This window comes from Drosophila grimshawi, unplaced genomic scaffold (assembly GCF_018153295.1).
Source record: "Drosophila grimshawi isolate 15287-2541.00 unplaced genomic scaffold, ASM1815329v1 contig_311, whole genome shotgun sequence".
Taxonomy (NCBI): Eukaryota; Metazoa; Arthropoda; class Insecta; order Diptera; family Drosophilidae; genus Drosophila; species Drosophila grimshawi.
Window position 1 is genome coordinate 29,745,758 of NW_025063098.1, and position 23,662 is coordinate 29,769,419.

The window sequence follows — 23,662 nt, forward strand, 5'->3', positions numbered from 1 at the left end:
TGTGGGTGTGTGTTGTGTGTTGTGCCACGCTTAAAGCTTTAAACAACTGATGCTGACAGTTTTGAAGGTGTTGCCACAGAGTTGAAGAGTCGCAGAATCGCCGCCGGCTTCGACGAGCGACGACTGCAAAATAATAATACAAACCAATTTCATGCTGAATTAAACAGGACACTGTGCACAGTGGTTGCTGTTGGGTGTATCGGCGCTGGAGGGGGGAGTGCAAACAACAATAGTTGAAGTGTCCTGTCAACAAGCAACCAGCAGCAATTACAACAACAACAACAACAACAACAGCACACAGACAGCACGTGCATTGCGCTTTTTTTCTTCTCATTTTGTGGTATTGCTGAGCAGAGGCAAGAACAACAAGGGGCATGCCACACACTTGGCCTTGGGCAATTTTGAAGAAAACTTTTGTGGCGCGCTAAATTATCACACGTACATACACAGTGCGAAAAAGTGCTAGCCATAACATCGAGCAAATGTGCCCAGGAGAGACGAAGATCTTAAGCCAAGAATAATAGCTTTTTACTTAAGAAAAAACAAAGTATTCCAAATTATTGATAAAATCTGTAATAATAAAATAATAATGATAATGAAATATTAGATTAATATATATTAATTAATTTGAATGGGCCATCAAATGGTATGCCATAATTAATAATTACATAATAATAAAACAAGATTTAAAATTTATACAATTAAAATATTAAAAGTATAAAAAGATTCAAAATTGTTTTGAAGAGTACATTTTTCTACCTTGAATCAATTAGAAATTTAAAAGATTGTATTATAAATGTAACTATGATATATGTATATATAATGTATATCTGAGACCATCCAATTGATGTGGCTGTGCAATTTTACACTTTTCCTTCATCTTCGAGCTTCCGCACAAGTCTTCTGTCGCAGTTCTGTAGTGATGTCCTCTGCCCATTTAATATTATTTTGTATCTCAGTTCATTACAATGAATATATTAAAATCTTACCTTTTGAAAGTAAAATCCATAGATGAATTAAAGTTTACTTAATTTATTGCACATTTCACAGTCAAGCTCAATTTACACTTTTAAACCTAACGAATTGATTGGCTTTTGAATTTCATTAGAAATAAATATTCCCAAAACTATTACATTAATATATTCTATTTTGTATATGGCTTGTACATTTTATTTTGAAAATTCACGAGCTATCTTCACAACTACTTATTGTCCAGGTGTGTAAATATATTCTCTATCAGGATATACAGCCAAATCGATTTAGTTATGTTATTTAGTTATTTAACGAACTCAGAGTCTATTAAATTGTTATAAAAGATCTCGTATAAAGACACAATTGTTAAGATATAGCCTTCCAATTGATATATAATATACCTACACATATGATTGATAGGTATTGATACCTATACATATTATTGATAGGAATATTACAGTAATTGGTTCATTAAGATTGGTTTATGAACTGCAGATTTTGTTAGCTAAATTTTATTTTATATTGGAAAAGCTACTACCAGGAAACTTATTAGGAATATAACAGCTTTTTACGAGCTCTCTCGATTAAAGTCCTATTTTTTTTCTCTGTGTATTTTTTGTTTGTTTGTGTGCGGTTTTGCGGTAAACACCTCAGGCACACCTCGCCCAGCAAAATGAGATCCACAACAGCAGCAGCAGCAGCAGCAGCAGCAGCGGTGGCAACAACAACGTGTCTCGCATAATTTGCAGCGCAAGTGCACAACAATAGCAGCTGCCGCAGCATTAGCATTAGATGGGGCATAGAAAGAGAGAGAGAGAGAGAGAGAGGGAGAGAGAGAGAGAAGGAGAAAGATAGAACGAGAGAATTTGCATTGTGCTTATATAAAACGCGTGAAATATTAGAAATTAAAAAACACATGACAAGTGTCGCCAGGCAGGAAGTGATGGTTGGGGCAGGGGTGTTTGGGGGCTGACACACTTTGATTTGTCTGCCAACTGCAGACAGGCGTTGACAATGCAAATACCCCCCCTCCCCTCCCCCACAACACCCCCACACCCACTTGCCCACACTCCTCGCTCTAAAACACACTTTTAATAACTCAAAGTCAACACAACAATAATAATAAGAATGCGAGACGCGGCTGAGGAGGGGAGCTGTTGAGGGGCGGGGATTGTGTTGTAATAAATTAGAAAACACCTGTTTTGTCCACGGCGCAACTAGACAGTCCCCAAACTCCCAACTCCTCTCTTAATACAACCCCCAACCCCCCTTGACTGTCTCGTAATGAAAATAAGCGCGATTTTATGCCGACTACATAATTTGTGTTTTTCTGTGCTGCGCAGAGGCGGGTAGTTGAAGAGGGTTTAGGGGGGTTGTCGCCTGTGCGCGCGTAATTTATGATATTTATTTTTTTTTTGCTACTTGGCCGCATTTCGCGGTTTTTTATTGCTACGTGTTGGCTCGGATCAGGGCCAGAAGCCTAGGCCAGGCCTGGCCATAATGTCGTCATGACAGACGCGGCCATAAAAGATAATTATGATTCCGGTAATAGGTTTTATTTTCGCGTGTACCTCTTTTGTTTGTTGTCTGATTCCCCCTCCCTCTGCACCCCCTCTGAACCCCCTATCCACCCCCCTTTGAACCCCTTGCCAAACTCATTGCTCATTGCCAAAAAAATATCTGACGCCATGTTCGTGCCTCTTTGTTGCGGCTGCCGCTTGTCGGCGCACAAAGGTCGCTTATTGCCACTGCCCCCTGCCCCTGCCCCTGCCCCTGCTCCCTCACCCCGCCCATCTGTCTACACTTGCAGTATTTACTTTTTGGGTGACCAACGTGGCATAGAAATTATGCGCATTATACGCGTCGCGCTTCAGCGCCTTGCTAAAAAATTATATCCGTGGCATGCAAAAAAGGAGAAAAAAAAGAAAATCTCTCTGCTTTATGCCTTTGATAAATTGCAAGCGATTTAAGTTGTGCGTGTGTGTGTGTGTTGTGTGTGTGTTTTACATTTTTAATTAGCAGAAACACTACGTGGATGGGGGAGGGTGGGGTAGTCTAAAAAGCGGAACCTGCTTAATCAAATCAATGACGAGCTTATTGGCATTGTACTAGTTAAACCTTGCCAGAGATAAATTTGCTTCAATTAAACTGTTCTCAGTGCAGGCTGATTTAATTTTAGTATAGTCTAATTCAGTTTGTTAGATGCATCGAATGGAAGCAAATGATTTGGATTGACTGATTGATTATGAATTAAAATCTGATTGACATAAAATGAACCGCCAACAAAGCTATTCAAGTCTCTAGTTGTTAAGCGTTGCACAGGGTAGAATTTTCTACAATTAAAAAAAAATCTGTGTACGCAGATTTTTTTCTTTTGTAAGCAGAATTATAAATATTTTATTTTATAGAATTATTTTAGGTGGCGATTTCTAAAAACAAAATATGTATTTTATAAACAGAATTTGTTTTTCACATTTATAAATATTTAATCAAGTTCTTGGTATTCTGTATCCGATCGACAAATTCAGTTTGATATGAGTGCGAAAAAAATTCGTATCTTTTGCTCTTCTGGGTTGTATTACCTCTATACACCGAAAGACTCCTTCCCTCTTTTCAATTCTCAAGATTGACCTTACTTAAATATGTAGTATCTATTTTGATTGTTGCTAAATGACTAAATGGTGAAGTTACATCTTACAACTTTCTGTTAAACTTGGTAATACTAATTATTTTTCGCAAGAATGTTTTCGAGTTTTGATTAAGGTTTATAATAGACTTTAATATTTCATCAATTAAATGTACTCTATTTTTTTTATTATGAATTTTAAGCTTCTTGTCTCAGGTATAACATTTTCACATGGTTTTATACAATTCAATTAACAAATCTTGGAAAATTTGATTTTTTTAAATTTAAAGTAACATATTAAACTTTATTTAAATTTAATTAAACTTAATTGAAGACTTTTCCGTTACAATTGCAAAGGCGCAGATGGACTCAGACACAAATAGTTTCTATTTTCCTTTGGAATGGAAATTTTCTAACTTTTAGCACGACTTTTTTTTCCGCGTGGTCGCAACCCGAAACCAGGATTGCCATTCACATGCAATGACAACAGTGTTTAAAATACGTATTTCTCAGAATACATGTTAAGGCACTTCAAAGCGGAAATCTGGGTATTTGAGAGGAAAGCAGCTCACACTCAAGCAGAGAGCTTATTCTAATGAAGTTGTCAACCTTATGAAGATTAATGCCATTTTCACCGTTTCCAATTAGATCAAGGAAAACTCATCGCTAACAAAGAATAATTGTTCGAACATGATAATTGTCTTAAATGCGAATGCAAATTGAGTGAGTGAGTGTCAGAGGCGAATGTGATTGATTAATGGGCCAGGCCCAAACAGTTGACCCAGTTTCAATTAAACAACGCAACGGGTGGGTGCAGCAGGGGGAGAAGGAGTATAGAATAATAGTATATTTTCCAAGGGGGGGAAATCACTGGCGAAAATCAAACAGGCGAGTGCGGAAATGACAGCCGTTGACGTCTAATGGAAAACGTGTGCGGGCATAAAAATGGCCGCTAAGAAAATGCATAAAAATGTGCGAAAGCAAACACACACAGGACTTAGACATACACACACACACACACACACACACACGCTTGCTGCTGGCCATGTGCGAAAGGACATGCAAAGGACAAACGGAAGTCACATACGCAAAACCAAACTTCGCTTATCGTCCACGACACAAAGTTACTTTTGCCCCAAAGTCTATAAAATATTTTTATGCACCAGAAACCGATTCAGATTCTGACTTGGGCTACACTCAAAAAAACCCAAAGTGTTGAAATTCTTAATTTCGCCAGGGACAGCTCACCTTATTATTAAGAAAATGGGAAGTAGAAAGTAGTAGAAAAATGTGTTTTCCTCAAAACCATTTTTGTTTTTCTTTGATTTCTGCGTAGATTTTAGTAAAATTGGAAAAAATATGTTTAAGGTAAATAATTAAATTTCCCAATAAAATAACATCATTTTTAAAATACATAGAACAACCTTACTAATTCTTGGAAGCTTGTCCTATATTTAGAAATTATTTCTGGTAAGCAGAAAATGGTTTTATGCCTTTTTTTCTTGAGTGTACAGACGAGCTGCCGGCTCCAACTGGAGCATACCTACGCGCAAATGGAACGGGGACTTGCGAATCAGCATGGGAAATTGTTTACACAAGTCATAAGCATTTTTTAGCAAGCCAGGCCAACGTTGTCTTGGCCCTCTTGGCCGTCTTAACCAACTTGGTCGTGGTCGTCTGTTTGCCAGCGTATAAACGCTTGGCATTTGCATAAACCTTGCCAGCAGCAACCAGGACGAACAGGACGACCCCGAGTTTAAGCCACACGAGCTGTGCGAGTGGCGACAACTTTTTGACAACTGCAATAATCATAACTGCAGCGCTCGACATTGATTTCTAATGCGAAGATTTGGTATCAAGATTTCTGAGGGCCACCGCCAGGCGCCATTAATGGCTTTGTCTTACAAGTCGTTTCGAGTCCTGCTCCTCTACTGCTATCCTGTTCCTGCAAAGTGTCCGTTATTCCACTTGATTTGAATTTGGCAACGAGCTCATAAACCAACTAAAGTTTCAACTGCCACAAAGCGCGTAACTTTAACGCTTTAGTTTTATGTCAATGGACACAGCTCACCCAGTGGGTCATCAAATTACCAACAAAAAAAGAACAAAACTTGAAAAAAAGAAAAACAAAAATCGAACATTGAAATTGATATGGCCTAAAAGGTGGTGCTGTGCCTACAACCATCAATTTCAGCAATCAGGGATCCTGTTTTGAGTACTGTTTGAGCAATTTTTGTGTGCTTATCTGCACATTGTCTATACACTGTCAGAAAATGCAGCCCTCCTCAAAGAGAATTATTAATAAATTGGCCGAGTTCCCAAAACACAGGCAAGTATGCTCTAATCCAGAGATCTCTTTTGGGAAATACATTAATGATCTTATTTAATAAGTATACCATTTATTTATTTATAAATTAAATGAAATCCAGCAAAAAAAAAAACCTGAAGACCCTTGCTCTGATAATTTCTGAGATCTTCTTATTCATACAGATGGACAGACGGACATGATTAAATCGATTCGGTTGATCATTTACTTTGCTTTCCTCTGCCTGTTAAATACTTTTCTACCACTTTATACATTATATATATACATTATACCCTTTATACCCATTCTTATCTCATCTCCTTAATTTCACTAAAAAATTATGCTCTCAATATAAAATCATCATCTAGAAAGTTTCAACGCTTTTTGGAACAGCCCTTATGACGTGTAATCGATGTCTGCCACTAAAATAAATAATATTTGTTGTTGTTGATTTTCTATTTTCGATTTATTTTTCTTCTTTTTTTTTTGTTTGTTGTTTTTCTCATTTTAGGTTAAACGACATTTTGTACCGTGACATGTTTGCCTGTTGTCGTCGTTTCTGATTTCGATCCGATTTTTGTACTGCTTGCAGATGATTGATGACACTTAATTGATGAACATGCAGCAGAGGGGCGGTGTAGGGGTAGGAGGGGAACGCTTAATAAAAGCGACTTATCGTAAACATTTGCACTTGGCCCAGACAACCAAATGACTGACTGACTGACTGACTGACTGGCTTTAAGTGGATGCACTCGTACAAAAATAACCCCAAATTGTAGTAAATGGTTAACAACCCTATTATTCAAAAGTATATATATCAAACTTAAGGTTGCGGCTTTCTAAAAACCAGAGTTAGGTTTTCTAAATTTCAGCGTGGATTTTACTAAAACGAACAAAAAAAAAACAAATTGGCATTATTTTTTATGTGCGTACGTATAGAGGAAATTCTTAAATAAGTTTCTTATTATTTATGTGATTATTAAACACTTTTTTACACAATTTTATATTTATAATATAATATGATTACTTCATAAAAGGCAAGCAAGTAAATTGCATTACTTTCTGAATTTTAATAAGAATTTTTTCTAAATCGGTTTGCATTTGAACTCTTCACAAGTTTTTAATTATATAAAATATTTCTTAAAAATAAAAATCAACATATTTATGTGATTTGTAAAATTCAGAAATTATTTCTATAAAATAAATAAACTTTATTAAAACTGAGGACGATTTTTTCTCAGTGCGATGGTGGTTGTGGTGTTGGTTTTGGTGGTGTTGGTGATGCTATTGGTCAGCAGCTTTCAGCTTAAATGCTGACCAGCTGTACAGTCGAAAGAGAGAGAGAGATAGAGAGTGAGAGAGATAGAGATGACGACGGCGACGACGACGACGACGACAACGACTAGGACTAGACATTTTCCAGGTCACAGGTGCTTTTGTTGTCCGCATTAGATTTGCCTCTGACATTTGGCCACACACACAAATCTCTCCGTGTCTACTCCTCTCCCCCTTTTGGCCTTTTTGTTTGGCCAAAGTCTGCCCATTTGGCTGTAAAATTTATTTCATTTGCCTAACCCCGCTGCCCCTTCTCTGCCCTATCTGCGTCAGTTGCCGCCCCGTGTCCACTACACGCGTGACGCTGACAGTTTTATGGCAAAGTTAAGCCGATATCAACGGCAGGACACATGCCGTTGCAACATGGCAAAACCACTCCACGCACTCCCTCCAAGCATCCCCTTAAAATTGCAAAATTTAAAACCCCTTTTTTGTTGTTGGCAATACCTTTGCCAACAAACAAACAACAAGTTGGCCTTGCATTGTGTGCTGGTATTTTTGTATACAAAAAGGTTTTTAGGTTTTCCACAAAGCCTTTCAATGAATTCATTCATGGTTAAAGCAGATAACAGATTGTCACATTCCACAGTCCACAATTGTTCTTGACTGCTCGATGTCAGTTCAGCTTTAGTTGCAGTGAAATATATATTATTTGTAAAATTCCCGCTTGTTAAACTCAAAACTCGCAATTGCGCCACGGCATACAATTAATCAGAATTTAGAAAATAGAAGTTGAACAAGCAGCCAAAATAAATTACTTATTATCAAAAATATTTTTCGTTCAGATACCAACTAAAATTTGAAAAGTTTGCACTCCACAAAAGTAGTCAACAAGCACTGTGGTATATATATGCTAAGGTGTATTTTTATTTGCATTAGCTTTTTATTTTATTTTTTTTATTAAGCTTTTCACATATACAAATTTTCTTTCAAGCTTATTAAATTATATTTGGTCGACTTCCAATTGCAAGTAAAAAAGATGTCTAACAACTTGGGTATTTTATTTTTCTCTGTACACAAAATTCTTAACTTGGCTCTTTATTTTCGATTTCTTAATACTTAATAATGTTGCTGAAATTATATATGATAACATTTTTTGTTTAGACATCTTCATTGTCTAAAAACGAGTTTGAATTTGTTGTTATTATACACAGAATTCTTATATTAGTTTGTTTTTTTTTTGTTTTCCACATTTAAAAATATTTTAAGGTCTATATGCTGAGGGTCAGAAAACACAAACTACACAGATGCCCAATAATAATGCAATAGAAGTTAGCAGTTATCAAATATCCCTGTAGAAGTAATGAAATCAGACTGCTAGCAGACACTGTATTCCACCCCTTCCCATATCTATTGATATTACTGATAAATTGTATATCCCCTTTACTTTCCTACATGTTTCTAATGGACTCCCTGAGAACCATATTTTTGGCTCATTCTCTATCACTTGCATCTTCAGTGTCTAAATACTCGTAATATTTAGCCCTAATCATTCTGGACATTTTCCTCGTTCTATGATAACGATGTCATTAGCTGGTTGACTTAGTTCATAAACGTATAAAAAATAGTGAAAAGATTTTCTGATTTTTAGAGATAGTTTCTAACTATGCGAAGAAAAACATTTTTTAAATTGAAAGGGCTTTTTTCATTAAATGTGTATTTGTTTATCTGGAAATATAATTTAAAACATTGGTTTTTAACAAAATTTAACCTTGGATTTTTTTAATTTATATTCTGAATAATAAGATATTTTACACGTGATGCGAAATTTTCTAGCTTCAGCGATATTTTTACCTAAGCTTAACAGGTTAATACTAAATATAACCACAATATAAATTTTGGATACAACAACTTACCCAAGAGCTCTTGCTTTTCATTGCGTATTGCCGACTGTTGTCCCACTGTGCGTACCTCATTTGATATGTTTGTTTTCATTAAAAGTAAGCGCTTTGTATTCGCTATCAATACGCCGGATTGCTTCGCCTCGCTTATCAAATTTTTAAACATTATAGTATGTATTCTACTGTTTGGCCCAACTTCGAGTATTTTGGAAAGTGGCAAATAGTTGACAGTGGGAACTGGCACGTAGACACCTCAAGACGTGGCTCAAAACAAGATGAGGCTTCGATTATTGGCCGCTGCTCTATTCTTGGTCAATTTGGTCAGTGGCCAAGATGAGAAGAGCCATTGCACCTCAATAGCGGGAATGACGAATCTGCTTCACCTCGAAGCCCAACTCATTGACAATCTCAGCAACTATGCAGATGAGCTGGAAAACAAGCTGCTCACAGTCCGCGGGTGAGCTTGAGTTAAAATGCACTCCTTCATTTTTAGAAAAAATATTTCTCAATCGTTGAAGTTTTCAATTTCAAATGAATTTAAAAACTCTCTGAAATCGTTGTATTTGAAATATATTAAGTAAAAGTTAATGCTAGAGTTCCTTGTACACCAATCGAAAGAACAATTTAATAATTAGACACTTTTTTTTTAAATTTCTAAAAATGTACCCTGATAATAAGAAAAACCTTGGTTAAAAATATACTTTCTGAATAGAAAGCAAAGTTTTCATTGGCGCCAAAAGAAAGTTGAATTTTTAAAATTTAAAATCTTTTTTTCTGCGTGTAGTAATTAATCCAAGTTGAGTTTAACAATTTTAGAGTCTCTCTTTAGTTATGTGACAGAAATGCGTGCAGCAAGCAGGAAAGCGCAGCAGGATTCAGTGGCTCATCTGTCGAATCCACTAAATTCATTTTCTCTGATACGTCGCATGCACGAGGATTGGATACACTGGCAGAAATACATGAAGCAGCCGGTGGGCCAACAGCAGGTGAAATACCTCAATGAGCAGCGGGAGCAGCTGCCCAGCAGCACCGATCTCCAAGAAGCGGCTGAAGCCTTGTATCGCATCCATGTCACTTACGACCTGAAGATCTCCGACATGGCCAAGGGACTGCTCAATGGCAGACAGTACAAGTGAGTACACTCAAAGAAAAAAGTAAATATTCAACTATAGAGCTGTGATCATATCAAAAAATATGTATCTCTCTCGAATAGCACTTACTTATTCATACTTGTTCAAACTTGGCAAAATTAATAATCTCTTTGTTTCTCAGAGCGCAGCTTGCAAAACTAATTACCAAATGATTTTAACTGAATTGCTTTTTGATTGCTTTTCACACAGTGTGAGCTTGAGTGCCTTGGACAGCTATGCGCTGGGCAAGTTCCTGTATGATCAGCAGATCTTTGAGGATGCCGGTAATTGGATTTACCAAGCGATCAACTGGCTGCAGAACAAGCAAAACGTTCTGGCCTTGCCACTGCAACTGGATCAAGCTGAGTTGTTGCAGGTTTATGCCGAGGCACTTATCAAGTTGAGTGAGTATCGCAATGACAGCAGAGTTGCCACATAACTTGACCAATTTCAATTGTCAACCTTAGAACGATATGCCGATGCCCAAAAGGTGCTTCAAACTGCGACGACCTTAAAAAAAGATAGTTTCAAATTGCTGATACGCAAATCGGAAGTGGAAACATTGATAAGAACGGAGCCGAATGCTGTGCCCAAGCTGGTAGGTGTGCACTCTAACAAATTGCCACTCAATCAATCAAATGCTCCATGTCTTCTCTGTAGATTAAAAAGCGAGTTGGGGGCAAGTACGAGAAGGGTTGTCGGGGCCAATATGCCCCCGCAACTTCGTCTCGGCTACACTGCGTCTACAATAGCACAAATTCAGCATTTCTGCGATTGGCTCCATTGAAAATGGAGCTGCTTCAACTTGATCCGTATATGGTGCTCTATCACGATGCGATCTCGCCTCGTGAGATCGAGGATCTGCAATTTCTAGCTATGCCCAGGCTGAAACGCGCCAAGGTCGTCGATCAAGTGACCCACCGCAATATGATGGTCAAGGAGCGCACCTCAAAGGTTACCTGGCTGGGGGACGCAACCAATGCATTCACAATGCGCCTCAACAAACGCATCGAAGACATGTCTGGCTTCACAATGTACGGCTCGGAGATGTTACAAGTGATGAATTACGGTCTGGGCGGACACTATGCTTCACACTATGATTTTTTGAATGTGAGTACTTAAATGGCATTAATAACTCATCTTATTATTCAGAAAGTATATAAAATAGAACTGTAACATTATCTTTTGGCTGCTTCTATTGTTATTCATGAACATGAATATTTTTTGATTGCACATAGACAAAGATAGTCTTAAAACTCATTTAGTTAAATTCATATTATTTGCTTATGAATTTTGTAAAACTCAGTGCAATTTTCTAACAATATAATTTTTAAACAATTATTCAATTGTAGGCTACGTCAAAGACAAGACTCAACGGAGATCGTATTGCTACAGTTATGTTCTACGTGAGTCGTCAGATAATATCAAATCTCGTTCAATACTATATAATTATATATATGTAGCTCTCTGATGTGGAACAGGGTGGCGCTACAGTCTTTCCCAAGATACAAAAAGCTGTCTTTCCCCAACGAGGAACAGCCATCATATGGTACAATCTAAAAGAGAACGGAGATTTTGATACAAACACTATACATGCCGCCTGTCCCGTTATAGTTGGCTCCAAATGGGGTAATTATCATATATATTTATTAATGTCCACAATCACTATACATATACATTATATTTCACAGTGTGCAACAAATGGATACGTGAAAATGAACAGATGTTTAGAAGGCCGTGCTTAAAGCAGTGAAAACTCTCGAAGCTCGAAAAAAATGAATATCATTTATTATATATATATAGCTCGATAAGACAAGCATTCAACTTTGATAACAGACACTAACAAGAAATCACCAAATGCTTTGCTTTGCTTTGGTTTCTTCTTTTTTCAGAAACTCAATACGCCATACAAACCATCTGATAAGAAGTGATTAACTTGCTGAGAAAGTGAAAACTAGAATGTTCAACTACCATATAATAATCTAACAATCAGTTCAATCAATTTAAAATGCTCTTGCTCGACTGGTGGATTCTCTATTCGCATTGTTTGTGAATAGGATATTGAAAGTATTAAATATAGTATACTAAGTATACGAAAGCAAATACTAATCGTTTGTATTGAAAGGTTTACAGCTACTCCCAGAAAAAATACGCAATGAAATTTTGAAAATCTCAAATGAAAATCGACCTGCAAAAATGTTAAAACTTTCTGTACTTTAGAAATGAATTCACTTTTAGAAACAATTTTTATGCTTACAAAAAATTCTTGAAATTTAAAAGTTTTTTTTTCTTATTTTAACAATTTTTTTTTATTTATTATAATACAAAAAATTGAAAAAGTTGAAATGGAACTAGAAAAAGATTTTTAGAGAAACACAAACGATTTAGAAATATACTTTCTGAATCATAAGAAGAGCTGCTAAAACTATCACAATTTTCTAATTTTTAATGCGATTTTTTTTCCGAGTGTAGAATCTTATTTCTACTACGCTTTGAATTAAGCTTTATTTAAAGTAGATAATTATCAAATCATAGTAAACTTCGACTTGCCAATCGAAAAAGGTGTATTAAAGCATATTTCTAAGACATTGACAGCTTTAAGTTCCAACAATGTATTCGATTATATTCGCTTACATTGTGATCGCCATAATCTTGTGTCCCATCAAAGCACAAGATGAACCCATCGAGGAAAGCTATTCAACATCAGTCTCGGGAATGGTGAATCTGCTCCTGCTGGAGGCCAAACTCATTGAAAATCTCAACAGCTATGCGGATGAGTTGGAGAGAAAGTTGAATATACTAAAAAGGTAAGTAGCAAAGTGGGACTTGATTTATTTTTAAACTATAGCTAATAATTTTCTCAGTGTGGTTCCACGATTGCGCGCCGAAAGCGATAAGGCCATGACTCAAATGGAGGATTATGTTTCGAATCCTTTGAATGCCTTTTCACTGATGCGTCGCATGCATGAAGATTGGACAGATTGGAAGATATTCATGGAGACACCAGTGGGTCGTTCGCATGCCACTTTTATAAATGAGCACAAGGCACAGCTAACAAGTCCAACTGATCTGGAGGAGGCTTGTGAGGCAATACATCTTCTGCAAGATGTGTACAACTTAACAATTGGGGACATGTTCAAGGGATTGCTCAACGGAACGCAGTACGAGTGAGTGATATGTCGAACACTCCTGAGAATAGTCCTAAAGAATGTCATCTGCAGCACAAGTTTAAATGCTCTGGACTCGTATGTGTTGGGCCAACACTTGCACAAGCATAAAAATCAACATGGGGCCAGCGAATGGTTTGCGGAGAGCAGCAAGTGGCTCATGGATCATTCTCTGTCCACTCCAATCGGAGCTGATCCAGTTAAAATGTTGCATCTCTTTGCGAGCGCATTGATTAACTACAGTGAGCACATCGTACACTCAGAAAAAATTGAAATTCAAAAAACGCTTTAGAAAATATTTCTAAAAAGTAGATTTACAGAAAAAAAGGCATATAATAAAAAAGGTAATGTAAGTTGCAGTAGTACACAGAAAACAAAAACCTTTGGAAATTAGACATTTTGCAATATTTAGAAAATTGCATCCTCTAATTAAAAAATGCAAATCCAGGTTTTAGAAAGGCCCAATTAAATTTGTCAAATTAGTATTCCGAATAATAAGGTGAGGAAACCCTCGCAAATATCTAAAATTCAGTATGATTTTTTTCTGAGTGTATACCCAACCGCCTTGAAAATAATACTAAAGTTTGGTTTATTTAGAGCAATACTCGATTGCGCTGGCAATTTTGGATCATGCACTGTTGATGGGAAATAAAACAGACAACCTACTGAATAAGAGGGCTGAAATCGAGAAACTTGCCCGAGTTGAGTCCGAAATAAACCCCAAACCCATGAATATTACTCCTTACTCTATGGGTTGTCGCGGTCAATTTGCAATCCAATCAAGTCTCTACTGCAAATACAAGTTCAAAACATCCCCATTTCTCCGCTTGGCACCACTCAAAAAGGAGGTTCTAAATCTGGATCCATTTATAGTGCGATACTACGATGTGCTGTCGCCAAGTGAAATCAACGAGCTGCAGGAACTCTCCCGGCCTCTGCTGAAGAGGAATAAGGCTTACGGCTATGGAAAGTATGTGGTGCGAAAGACACGAACCTCAAAAGGAGCCTGGCTGGAAAGGGATCTCAACAATCTGACGAGGCGCATCGAAAGACGAGTTGTGGACATGACTGAGTTAAGCATGCAGGGTTCTGAAGCATACAATATTATGAACTATGGCTTGGGTGGACACTACAATGTTCATTTCGATTACTTCGACAGAACGGTAAGTTTTCAGTTAAGACTCATGCAGTCGTTATTCAAATATAACGCCTCCAGATCGACTTAGAAGGAGCTGGCAATCGCATTGCAACTGTGCTGTTCTATGTATGTAAATTATTGCTTGGTACTTTTAAAGAGCAAAGCACTTATATCTATATTTTAATGGGCAGCTGTCTGATGTGGAGCAGGGAGGCGCCACAGTATTTCCAAATCTGAAACTGGCTGTCAATCCAGAGCGTGGAATGGCTCTCTTCTGGTATAATCTGCTGGACAATGGAACTGGCGACACGCGAACCCTTCATGGAGGCTGTCCAGTTCTTGTGGGCTCCAAGTGGGGTAATTATAAACCAGTGGTATAAGTCTTTTATTAACTAATCTGACATTTCCTTAATAGCAATGACCAAGTGGATACATGAACGTGCTCAGCTGTGTACTAGACCTTGTCTAAAAACAAATTTCTAATCAATAATTAAAGTTACTCTGAGAGCAAATCTGTTGTTTGTTGATGGAATTCATTTTGTTATACAAAATTTAATTAATTTAATTAATTAATTTGAATCATCAATCCCCTCCAGACCACTGTAGTGCAGCGGTGACTGTACAATCGGACCGAGCTGGCTGTGGCGGTAGCAAAAACCCACTTGGCTTGTGAAATCGTCTGGTGCCGCTTTGGCATTTACTTTGTTAGCTTCTCCAGTAGAAAGATTGGTCACTGAGCTTATTATCCTATTTTTTGTCTTTATATATATGTATGGTGCCGATGTAGAAAAAATAAAATTGAAATGAATTTAAAAAACAAAAAAAAAAAGTATTTTTGCTTGTTTGTTGGAGATGCACTTGTTGAAAGAGGATTTTCGGTTGGTGGCCATTATCTTTATTTTTTTAATTGTTTAAAACAAATTTTTTTCTTAGTCGATTTTATTTGCTTCCACTTGTGTCTTAGAATCTCCACAAAAAAAAAAACGACGAAAGCCCCAGTCGATGGGACTTGCAAACCAAAAACTTTCGGCAGGCTGAATCAGAGGGAAATTGACAATAAGAAAAATCGGAAGAAACTTAACTCTACTACTTTATTTCATAGAGGGCGTCGGCAAAAACTCGGATTGGTATACAAAAAACCAAAGCATAACTTTAGGCATAATACTCCAGTAAATTATACAAGCGTACTCCACACACAACAAAATTGTTTCTATAATTAAGATAAATTATAGATAGTTTTTTGAACATCATATCCCAAAAATATGAAATTGAGGTACAAATATTTATTGTAATTACAATGACTTGAATTTCAATTCAAACGTTTAATTTTTTAAAAACATTTTTAAAACTTGTGAACTGTTTTTAGTTCAGACTGAATAAATAACAAACAACCTTTTAAAAATATTGTTCAACTCTGCTGATCGATAGATCAGATACATCGAAAAGAGATCGCTTACCATTTTTGGAGAAACTATCAAATAAATCGGACCCATTTGCAAAACTCTATAATTATTACTACAGACCAAATATTCACCGATACAAGGAATACATAGTTAAGATAAAATAAAAGTAACAAAAGACCTTTTTACAGATTATTTGATTTGGATTTATGGTAATTTCATGGAATTTTTGACTATCGATAACTATTTCTTGATATGTAAACATGCATTGAATGTAAATGAATATTTTTTTCAACAGTAACAATAATAATTTTGTTAATTCAATTTTAATTTTAAATCATTTAGCTTGTTACTTTAATTTCAATTTTTTTAAATTTGATTATTATTTTCAATTCACACTGAGTAAATAAATAAAAGTTCTAGAAAATATTGCGAATGCGAATTTTATTGTTTTCAAATTTCAAGGTATTCAGTTAAAACAACTAAAAAAGCAAATGAACTAATGTCAACTTTGAGCAAATTAATTAAACCATTTTGTTTGATGTTGAGAATGCAAAAATATTCGTTATTAATTTCGGGTCTAACAACTAATGAGTTTTTCCAGTTGCACAAACAGTTGATCAAAAAACCATGTGGACTTATTCATGCAGAATATAATATGCTAATTAGGATCACACAATACGAACTAATTGGTTGACATAGGTGCGATAGTTGGGTAAACAAAACCCAAATTGAAATTTATATAAATAGCTCTTGATCTCCTCACAGAGATCAACATTCAACAGAATTCCACTTATATCGCAATGAAATTCCAAACGTTGATCTTAAGCTGTGCCGTCTTAGCCATTTGCTTGGTAAAATCCACCGAAGGACAGGACCCAGCTGAACCCGCGGCTGATCCCCCAGCTGATCCCGCGGCTGATCCCCCAGCTGATCCCGCGGCTGATCCCCCAGCTGATCCCGCGGCTGATCCCCCGGCAGCTGGGTCGTGGGGACATGGAGGAAAACGGTGGGGCGGGAGGCACAGAGGCGCACCGATCCTCATTAACTTTGGACTTATGAAAAATGTGAAAAATTCGAAATAAAAAATTCATTCAATTTGCCCAATTCCCATACGCAATACAGCAGACAAATTCAAGCGTCTTTTCTTTTTACTCAAATTTAATTTGAGAATATACATAAAATTCAGTTCAGTTAGGAACCGTTACAACATTGTTGAAGTTGTCAGAATTGAATACTTTGAAAACATAATACGAAATGGATTCACTCAAATTAATATTTTTCTGCTTTGCCATTGCCATAATCTTAACAAATGGAAATAAAACGTTGGAGGAAAGTCATTCGACATCAGTCTCGGGAATGGTGAAGCTGATCCTGCTGGAGGCCAAACTAATCGAAAATCTCAACAGATATACAGATGAACTAAAGAGGAAATTGGATATACTGAAAAGGTAAGTAGGAAAGTCTAACTTGATTTATTTGAAGCTATAACTATTAGTGTTTTCAGAGTCGTTCCACGATTGCGGGCCGAAAGCGATAAGGGCATGACTCAAAAGGAAGATTATATTTCGAATCCTTTGAATGCCTTTTCCCTGATACGCCGCATGCAAGAGGATTCAATTGATTGGAAGGTGTTCATTGAGCTCATTGTTCTGTGATTCAATGTGATTCTTTTCTTAGTGTACATGTGATTGTCATAATAATTCATAACCAAGCAACAAACAAGTGAAACTGGTGATCGCATTGCAACTGTGCTGTTCTATGTATGTAAATTATTGCTTGTTATTTGTAACGAGCAAATTACTATTATCTATATTTTAATTTGTAGTTGTCTGATGTGGAGCAGGGAGGCGCCACAGTATTTCCACATCTGAAACAAGCTGTCAGTCCAGAGCGTGGAATGGCTCTCTTCTGGTATAATCTGCTGGACAATGGAACTGGCGACACGCGAACCCTTCATGGAGGCTGTCCAGTTCTTGTGGGCTCCAAGTGGGGTAATTATTAACCAGTGGTATAAGTCTTTTATTAACTAATCTGACATTTCCTTAATAGCAATGACGAAGTGGGTACATGAACGTGCTCAGCTGTATACTAGACCTTGTCTAAAAACAAATTTCTAATCAGCTCAGCCCACAGATATGCACGAAGAAGGCAAGTATAATTTATTAAAATATTAAGTTTGAGTCTGTGATATATTACATATAATTATATAATATATACACACAATAAAATTGTTTCAATAATTATGATTAAATTAAAATAATTTTTTTTTTCATTCCCTAATCAAAACCGGTTTGAATAAAACTACTTAAAATATTAAATAGAAATTTACACTTTAACAGAGGAATAAGTATTTAGTGTAACTTCAATGAAAACACTTCCGAGTGTATATTATTAAATTACACAATAGTAATTTCATTAAATTCATTTTAATTTTATTAAATTATTCACTGTTAATTCTAACTGTAAATTGATGACTTGCATTTCAACTTAAACTCTTTATTTATTTAAAGCCTTTTAAAACTGTTTTTAGTTCAGACTGAATAACTAACTAGCAACCTTTTAAAATACTGCGAAATAAATAATGAATAAATAAATAAAGCAATGAAAATATCTCTGTAGAGTATTTCTCACTTGTTTATTTCTGCGAAATAAGTTTATTTGCAAATTTCAAGGTGTTCAGTTAAAATTGCGAAAACAGCAAATTAACTATTGCCAACCTTAAGCAAACAATTAAATTAAGCACATTTGTTATTGTCGAAAAGAAAACACGTATGCAGAAATATTCGCTGGTTTTTCGGGTATTTGCCGTCTAACAACTCATGAGTTCTGATATTAATTATTAGTTCAGTTGCCCAAATTGAAAACAGATGTTCAAAAATGCAAAATCAACATAATTCGAGCTAAATTATTGACATAGCTGCGATAGTTGGGAAACAAAACCCAAATTGAAATTTATATAAATAGCTCTTGATCTCCTCACAGAGATCAACATTCAACAGAATTCCACTTATATCGCAATGAAATTCCAAACGTTGATCTTAAGCTGTGCCGTCTTAGCCATTTGCTTGGTAAAGTCCACCGAAGGACAGGTGGATGATCCCCCGGCTGAACCCTCAACTGATTACCCATCTGATCCCGCAGCTGAAGACACAACTGTAGCCTCAGGAGGGGGGTCGTGGGGACATGGAGGAAAACGGTGGGGCAGGAGGCACAGAGGCGCACCTATCCTCATTAACTTTGGACTTATGAAAAATGTGAAAAATTCGAAATAAAAAATTCATTCAATTTGCCCAATTCCCATACGCAATACAGCAGACAAATTCAAGCGTCTTTTCTTTTACTCAAATTTAATTTGAGAATATACATAAAATTCAGGTCAGTTAGGAACCGTTACAACATTGTTGAAGTTGTCAGAATTGAATACTTTGGAAACGTAATACGAAATGGATTCACTCAAATTAATATTTTTCTGCTTTGCCATTGCCATAATCTTAACAAATGGAAATAAAACGTTGGAGGAAAGTCATTCGACATCAGTCTCGGGAATGGTGAAGCTGATCCTGCTGGAGGCCAAACTAATCGAAAATCTCAACAGATATACAGATGAACTAAAGAGAAAATTGGATATACTGAAAAGGTAAGTAGGAAAGTCTAACTTGATTTATTTGAAGCTATAACTATTAGTATTTTCAGAGTCGTTCCACGATTGCGGGCCGAAAGCGATAAGGGCATGACTCAAAAGGAAGATTATATTTCGAATCCTTTGAATGCCTTTTCCCTGATACGCCGCATGCAAGAGGATTGGATTGATTGGAAGGTGTTCATTGAGGAGCCCGTGGGTTGGTCGCACATCTTCTATCTAGCCCAGTACAAATCAGAGCTGCCGAGTCCGACTGATCTTAGGGAGGCTTGTGAGGCAATTCAACGCTTGAGCGATGTGTACAATTTGTCAATTGGAGACATGGTCAAGGGATTGCTCAACGGAAAGCAGTACGAGTGAGTTATATTAGTGACACACTCCTCAGAATAACCCATATTAATGCCACCAACAGATCAAGTCTAAATGCAATGGACACTTTTAGGATTGGCCAATTCCTGCATCAGCACAGAAAACCACATTTGGCCAGGCAATGGTTTGCCGAGACTGGCAAATGGCTAATTTCCAATCAGACAACTCCAACTCTATTGGGAGCTGATCCTGAGAGATTGATGTATTTCTTGGCCAGTGCATTTGCTAAAAATAGTGAGTGAATACCACTTCATTTTGTGCAGCTGTCTCATTTTTTGGCCGTATTTTAGAGTATTATTCGATTGCTGTTCCCATTTTGGATCATGCTCTGATGATGGGAAATCAAGCAATGAAAACCCAAGTATTCAATTTGAGATCTTACGTCCACAATATGATCAGAAATGAACCCAATTTAAAGCCTGTTGCCAAAGAGAATATCGCTTCATATTCTTTAGGTTGTCGAGGTCAATTTGTGCCACAATCAAATCTGCACTGCGAATATAAAATGAAGACTTCGCCGTTTCTACGACTGGCACCCCTCAAGATGGAAATTGTTCTGCTTAATCCATTTATAGTTGTGTTCCATGATGCATTGTCTCCCCAGGAAATCGATTATCTCCAGAATCTTGCCCGACCATTGCTGAAGCGGACAACTGTCCATGTGAATGGCAAATATGTTTCGAGAAGAGTGCGAACCTCGAAAGGAGCCTGGCTGGAAAGGGATCTCAACAATCTCACAAGGCGCATCGAAAGACGAGTTGTGGACATGACTGAGTTGAGCATGCAGGGCTCTGAGGCATACAATATTATGAACTATGGCTTGGGTGGACACTATGCGGCTCACTACGATTTCTTTAATACCACAAAGGTGAGTGTCTTTAGCAAAACGATCACACTGAAACTTAGAAAATCGCCTTGAAGACTAGAAAATATTCTTTCTAAAATGTAGATAAAAGTAATGAAATTTGAGCTGTTTTCTGTTTTTGTTGCAAATGTGACTCAAATGTTTGTAATGTAACAATCTGGCAACCCTCGTTTAGCTTATCCTAAGTTTTGCATTGTCCGTTCGTTCGCATGTACTCAAATATGAATCTCTCAATAGTTATGTACCCACTCCGTTTTAGACTGTCGAATGCGTCGCGTCATTAGACTAGTAAGAAGTGTGATTCCCCAATATCGTTATCTTGTTTGTATACGCTATGAAACTGTGCGCTCGGATCTAACAAATCCAACAGTTTTAGATGGAATTTTTCATATGAAACTATCAAGAATGTTCGTAAATTCTTAAAAATACGAATTTTTACTAATACTATATCCGAAACAACTTTGTTTGTTACACATCAGAATAACCAACCTGAATATTAGATATGATAATTAGAAATTTTATAAAAATGTTTTCTAAAATTATGGGAAAAAACCCTGGTTTTAGAAATATACTTTCTGATGCAATAAGGTTAGTTGGCGCCAAAGTATGACGAATTTCTAAAATTCAGTGTGATTTTTTTCTTAGTGTACATGTGAGTGTCATAATAATTAATAACCAAATTAATTCACTGCCAGCAACAAACAAGTGAAACTGGTGATCGCATTGCAACTGTGCTGTTCTATGTATGTAAATTATTGCTTGTTATTTGTAAAGAGCAAATCACTATTATCTATATTTTAATTTGTAGTTGTCTGATGTGGAGCAGGGAGGCGCCACAGTATTTCCAAATCTGAAACTGGCTGTCAGTCCAGAGCGTGGAATGGCTCTCTTCTGGTATAATCTGCTAGACAATGGAACTGGCGACACGCGAACCCTTCATGGAGGCTGTCCAGTTCTTGTGGGCTCCAAGTGGGGTAATTCCTCAAGCAACGAGCAATCAAAAACCCGTTAGTCACTTATCTAATCCGACTTTTCCCTTACAGTGATGACCCTCTGGATACATGAACGTGCTCAACTTTTTACTAGACCTTGTCTAAGCCGATGCGCTAATTGAATATAGTTGAAATCAACTATCAGGTGTGAATATACATATCGTTTATTAGGGATTTCGGCAACGCTCTTTTCCAACTTAGACTCCTGAGTGTCCCACACGTATGCAGGATCATAGACAAACAAATTTTCGACGTAATCACTTTACACACTTAACAAAAAACCTATACCCTTCCCCTCTTGCTACTAGTGGCTTAAATGCTTTTTAAAACGCCAACATGAAAAAAATAAAGTGCTGAGTGGTTGATAGTCGAAGCTTTCGCACTTTGGGCTTAATTTTTTTGTTTTTACTTCTTTTTTGTTGGGGACTAGGTAAAAAACACCCAAGCAACCGCAGTCGAACACAATTTTAGCATACTCCTAGGCGCCACAGACCAAAGTCCATAGCCCCCCAACACTCCACACCCTTCCCGTTCAGGCAGGCGTCTGGTGTCTGACACCGCGTACGTGATGTGCAACTTAATGTTTCAATTAGAGGTAAAGTGGCGCCCACGTTGGTAGCGTCTACACCTCCCTACCTCTCTCTCTCTCTCTCTACCCGCTTAGATTATCGTCCTTATCATCCTGTGTGTGCGAGTGTATGTGTGTGTGTGTATCAGTGTCAGCATCTCTATATCAGTCTGTGCACTTATCTGCTTTTAAAAGTTTTAATAATGAACTGACGCTTACCACCGAGAAACGTGTGCGTTGCTCACCAAATGAAGAACTGCACGTTCAAATCCCACACTCAGAAAAATATGAAAATAAATAAATAAATCTAAATACAATTTAGAATATTGCCGCAAAATAAAATTCTCCAAAAATTAAAAAAAATATTTAACAACAAAAATTCTTAAATTGGGACGCATTTCTAGAAAGATTAAGAATAGTGAAATTATCCCTGTATACTAGAAAAATGTTGTGGTTTTAAGAAATAATTTGTAAATATTCGAAAAAATACTTTAAATTAGAAAATCTTTCTTATGTTATTTTTAAATGTTTTCTATTACATAGGAAAACATTTCTAAACAGGACAAATTAAAAAATTCCTTTTAAATTGTGGGAAAAAAATAATAAAATTTAATCAATTCTGTGGTCCGATTTATAAAACAAATGTAAAACGCACTGAAAACTTAATCGTTTTTCCATTAGAAAGACAAAACCTAAAATTAATTTATTATTCTTTTATTCATTCTAAATCTCAGATCAATTATTTTTTCTAAGTGCAGTTAAGCACGCTGCTTGAGTTAGTTAGTTTTGTCTGCTGACTGGGCACTTTTGATAATTTGTTTACCATCCACTCGGCGCACCTTTGTGCAAAGTTATTTGCATAGAGGCAAACACTGGGGCAGGGCTATTTGGCCAGCCCTGGAAAGGTTCAAATTGAACTGGAGCAGTGCAGCGTGCATAATGCGTAGATTTAATTGAATTTTTGGGCTAAACTGAAACTGTGAACTCAAATAAAACTTTAGCCTTGACCACAAATGAGAATTTTTGGGCAAAAAGTTTTAGCGTGAAATGCAACTGCTCTAAAAGATTTCTTATACAAGTTTTGACAAAGCAGCAAACCAAATGGCCAGCGGCAACTAAAGTCCTTACAACCTTACAAGTAAAGGATAACCCTCTAACCCTAACCCCATCCCTGATTCTCCATACTTGCACACCCAACACCTTTAAGTAAAGAGCGACCACAGCTATAAATAAAAAATTGCCAACATATGCGAAATGTTAACTAGCTTAAACGGCTTTGCAGACATTCAAATATGCTACGTTTAGAGAATA

General features: G+C 36.7%; 4 protein-coding genes across 4 annotated transcripts; all 4 read left to right on the plus strand.

Annotated features, from left to right (window-relative positions):
- The first annotated feature begins 9,392 nt into the window (after nucleotides 1-9,392).
- Nucleotides 9,393-15,026, plus strand: LOC6569718 (prolyl 4-hydroxylase subunit alpha-2). Its single transcript, XM_001995883.3, has 16 exons — nucleotides 9,393-9,536; nucleotides 9,909-10,211; nucleotides 10,420-10,613; nucleotides 10,677-10,807; nucleotides 10,870-11,319; nucleotides 11,562-11,615; nucleotides 11,673-11,838; nucleotides 11,901-11,958; nucleotides 12,102-12,136; nucleotides 12,812-13,016; nucleotides 13,074-13,376; nucleotides 13,431-13,618; nucleotides 13,974-14,539; nucleotides 14,593-14,640; nucleotides 14,706-14,871; nucleotides 14,930-15,026. The coding sequence occupies exons 1-16, from the start codon at nucleotides 9,445-9,447 to the stop codon at nucleotides 14,995-14,997; spliced, it is 3,027 nt and encodes a 1,008-aa protein (XP_001995919.2). The 5' UTR covers nucleotides 9,393-9,444; the 3' UTR covers nucleotides 14,998-15,026.
- Nucleotides 15,027-17,163: 2,137 nt separating this feature from the next.
- LOC116806011 lies at nucleotides 17,164-17,664 on the plus strand. Its single transcript, XM_032741681.2, has 2 exons — nucleotides 17,164-17,365; nucleotides 17,422-17,664. Exons 1-2 carry the CDS (start codon nucleotides 17,172-17,174, stop codon nucleotides 17,570-17,572), a joined length of 345 nt encoding a protein of 114 aa, XP_032597572.1. The 5' UTR covers nucleotides 17,164-17,171; the 3' UTR covers nucleotides 17,573-17,664.
- On the plus strand, nucleotides 17,621-18,089 carry LOC116806007 (prolyl 4-hydroxylase subunit alpha-2-like; the record flags this gene model as incomplete). Its single annotated transcript, XM_032741656.1, has 3 exons — nucleotides 17,621-17,677; nucleotides 17,743-17,908; nucleotides 17,967-18,089. Coding segments are annotated over 3 exons (291 nt in total), but the record flags the coding sequence as incomplete, so codon positions are not given.
- Nucleotides 18,090-19,373: 1,284 nt separating this feature from the next.
- LOC6569717 (prolyl 4-hydroxylase subunit alpha-2-like) lies at nucleotides 19,374-22,583 on the plus strand. Its single transcript, XM_032741680.2, has 7 exons — nucleotides 19,374-19,554; nucleotides 19,611-19,913; nucleotides 19,970-20,160; nucleotides 20,217-20,794; nucleotides 21,487-21,534; nucleotides 21,600-21,765; nucleotides 21,835-22,583. The coding sequence occupies exons 1-7, from the start codon at nucleotides 19,463-19,465 to the stop codon at nucleotides 21,903-21,905; spliced, it is 1,449 nt and encodes a 482-aa protein (XP_032597571.1). The 5' UTR covers nucleotides 19,374-19,462; the 3' UTR covers nucleotides 21,906-22,583.
- The last annotated feature ends 1,079 nt before the right edge of the window (nucleotides 22,584-23,662 follow it).

What these genes read in the sequence shown, in the direction of transcription:
- LOC6569718 (XM_001995883.3), top strand. Translation starts at nt 9,445, where the DNA reads ATGACGAATCTGCTTCACCTCGAAGCCCAACTCATTGACAATCTCAGC. An exon ending in CTCAATGGCAGACAGTACAA is followed by an intron (nt 10,212 to 10,419) that starts GTGAGTACACTC and finishes CTTTTCACACAG; the next exon opens with TGTGAGCTTGAGTGCCTTGG. An exon ending in CACACTATGATTTTTTGAAT is followed by an intron (nt 11,320 to 11,561) that starts GTGAGTACTTAA and finishes ATTCAATTGTAG; the next exon opens with GCTACGTCAAAGACAAGACT.
- LOC116806011 (XM_032741681.2), top strand. Translation starts at nt 17,172, where the DNA reads ATGGATTCACTCAAATTAATATTTTTCTGCTTTGCCATTGCCATAATC. An exon ending in AAATTGGATATACTGAAAAG is followed by an intron (nt 17,366 to 17,421) that starts GTAAGTAGGAAA and finishes TAGTGTTTTCAG; the next exon opens with AGTCGTTCCACGATTGCGGG.
- LOC6569717 (XM_032741680.2), top strand. Translation starts at nt 19,463, where the DNA reads ATGGTGAAGCTGATCCTGCTGGAGGCCAAACTAATCGAAAATCTCAAC. An exon ending in CTCAACGGAAAGCAGTACGA is followed by an intron (nt 19,914 to 19,969) that starts GTGAGTTATATT and finishes TGCCACCAACAG; the next exon opens with ATCAAGTCTAAATGCAATGG. An exon ending in CAGTGCATTTGCTAAAAATA is followed by an intron (nt 20,161 to 20,216) that starts GTGAGTGAATAC and finishes GCCGTATTTTAG; the next exon opens with AGTATTATTCGATTGCTGTT.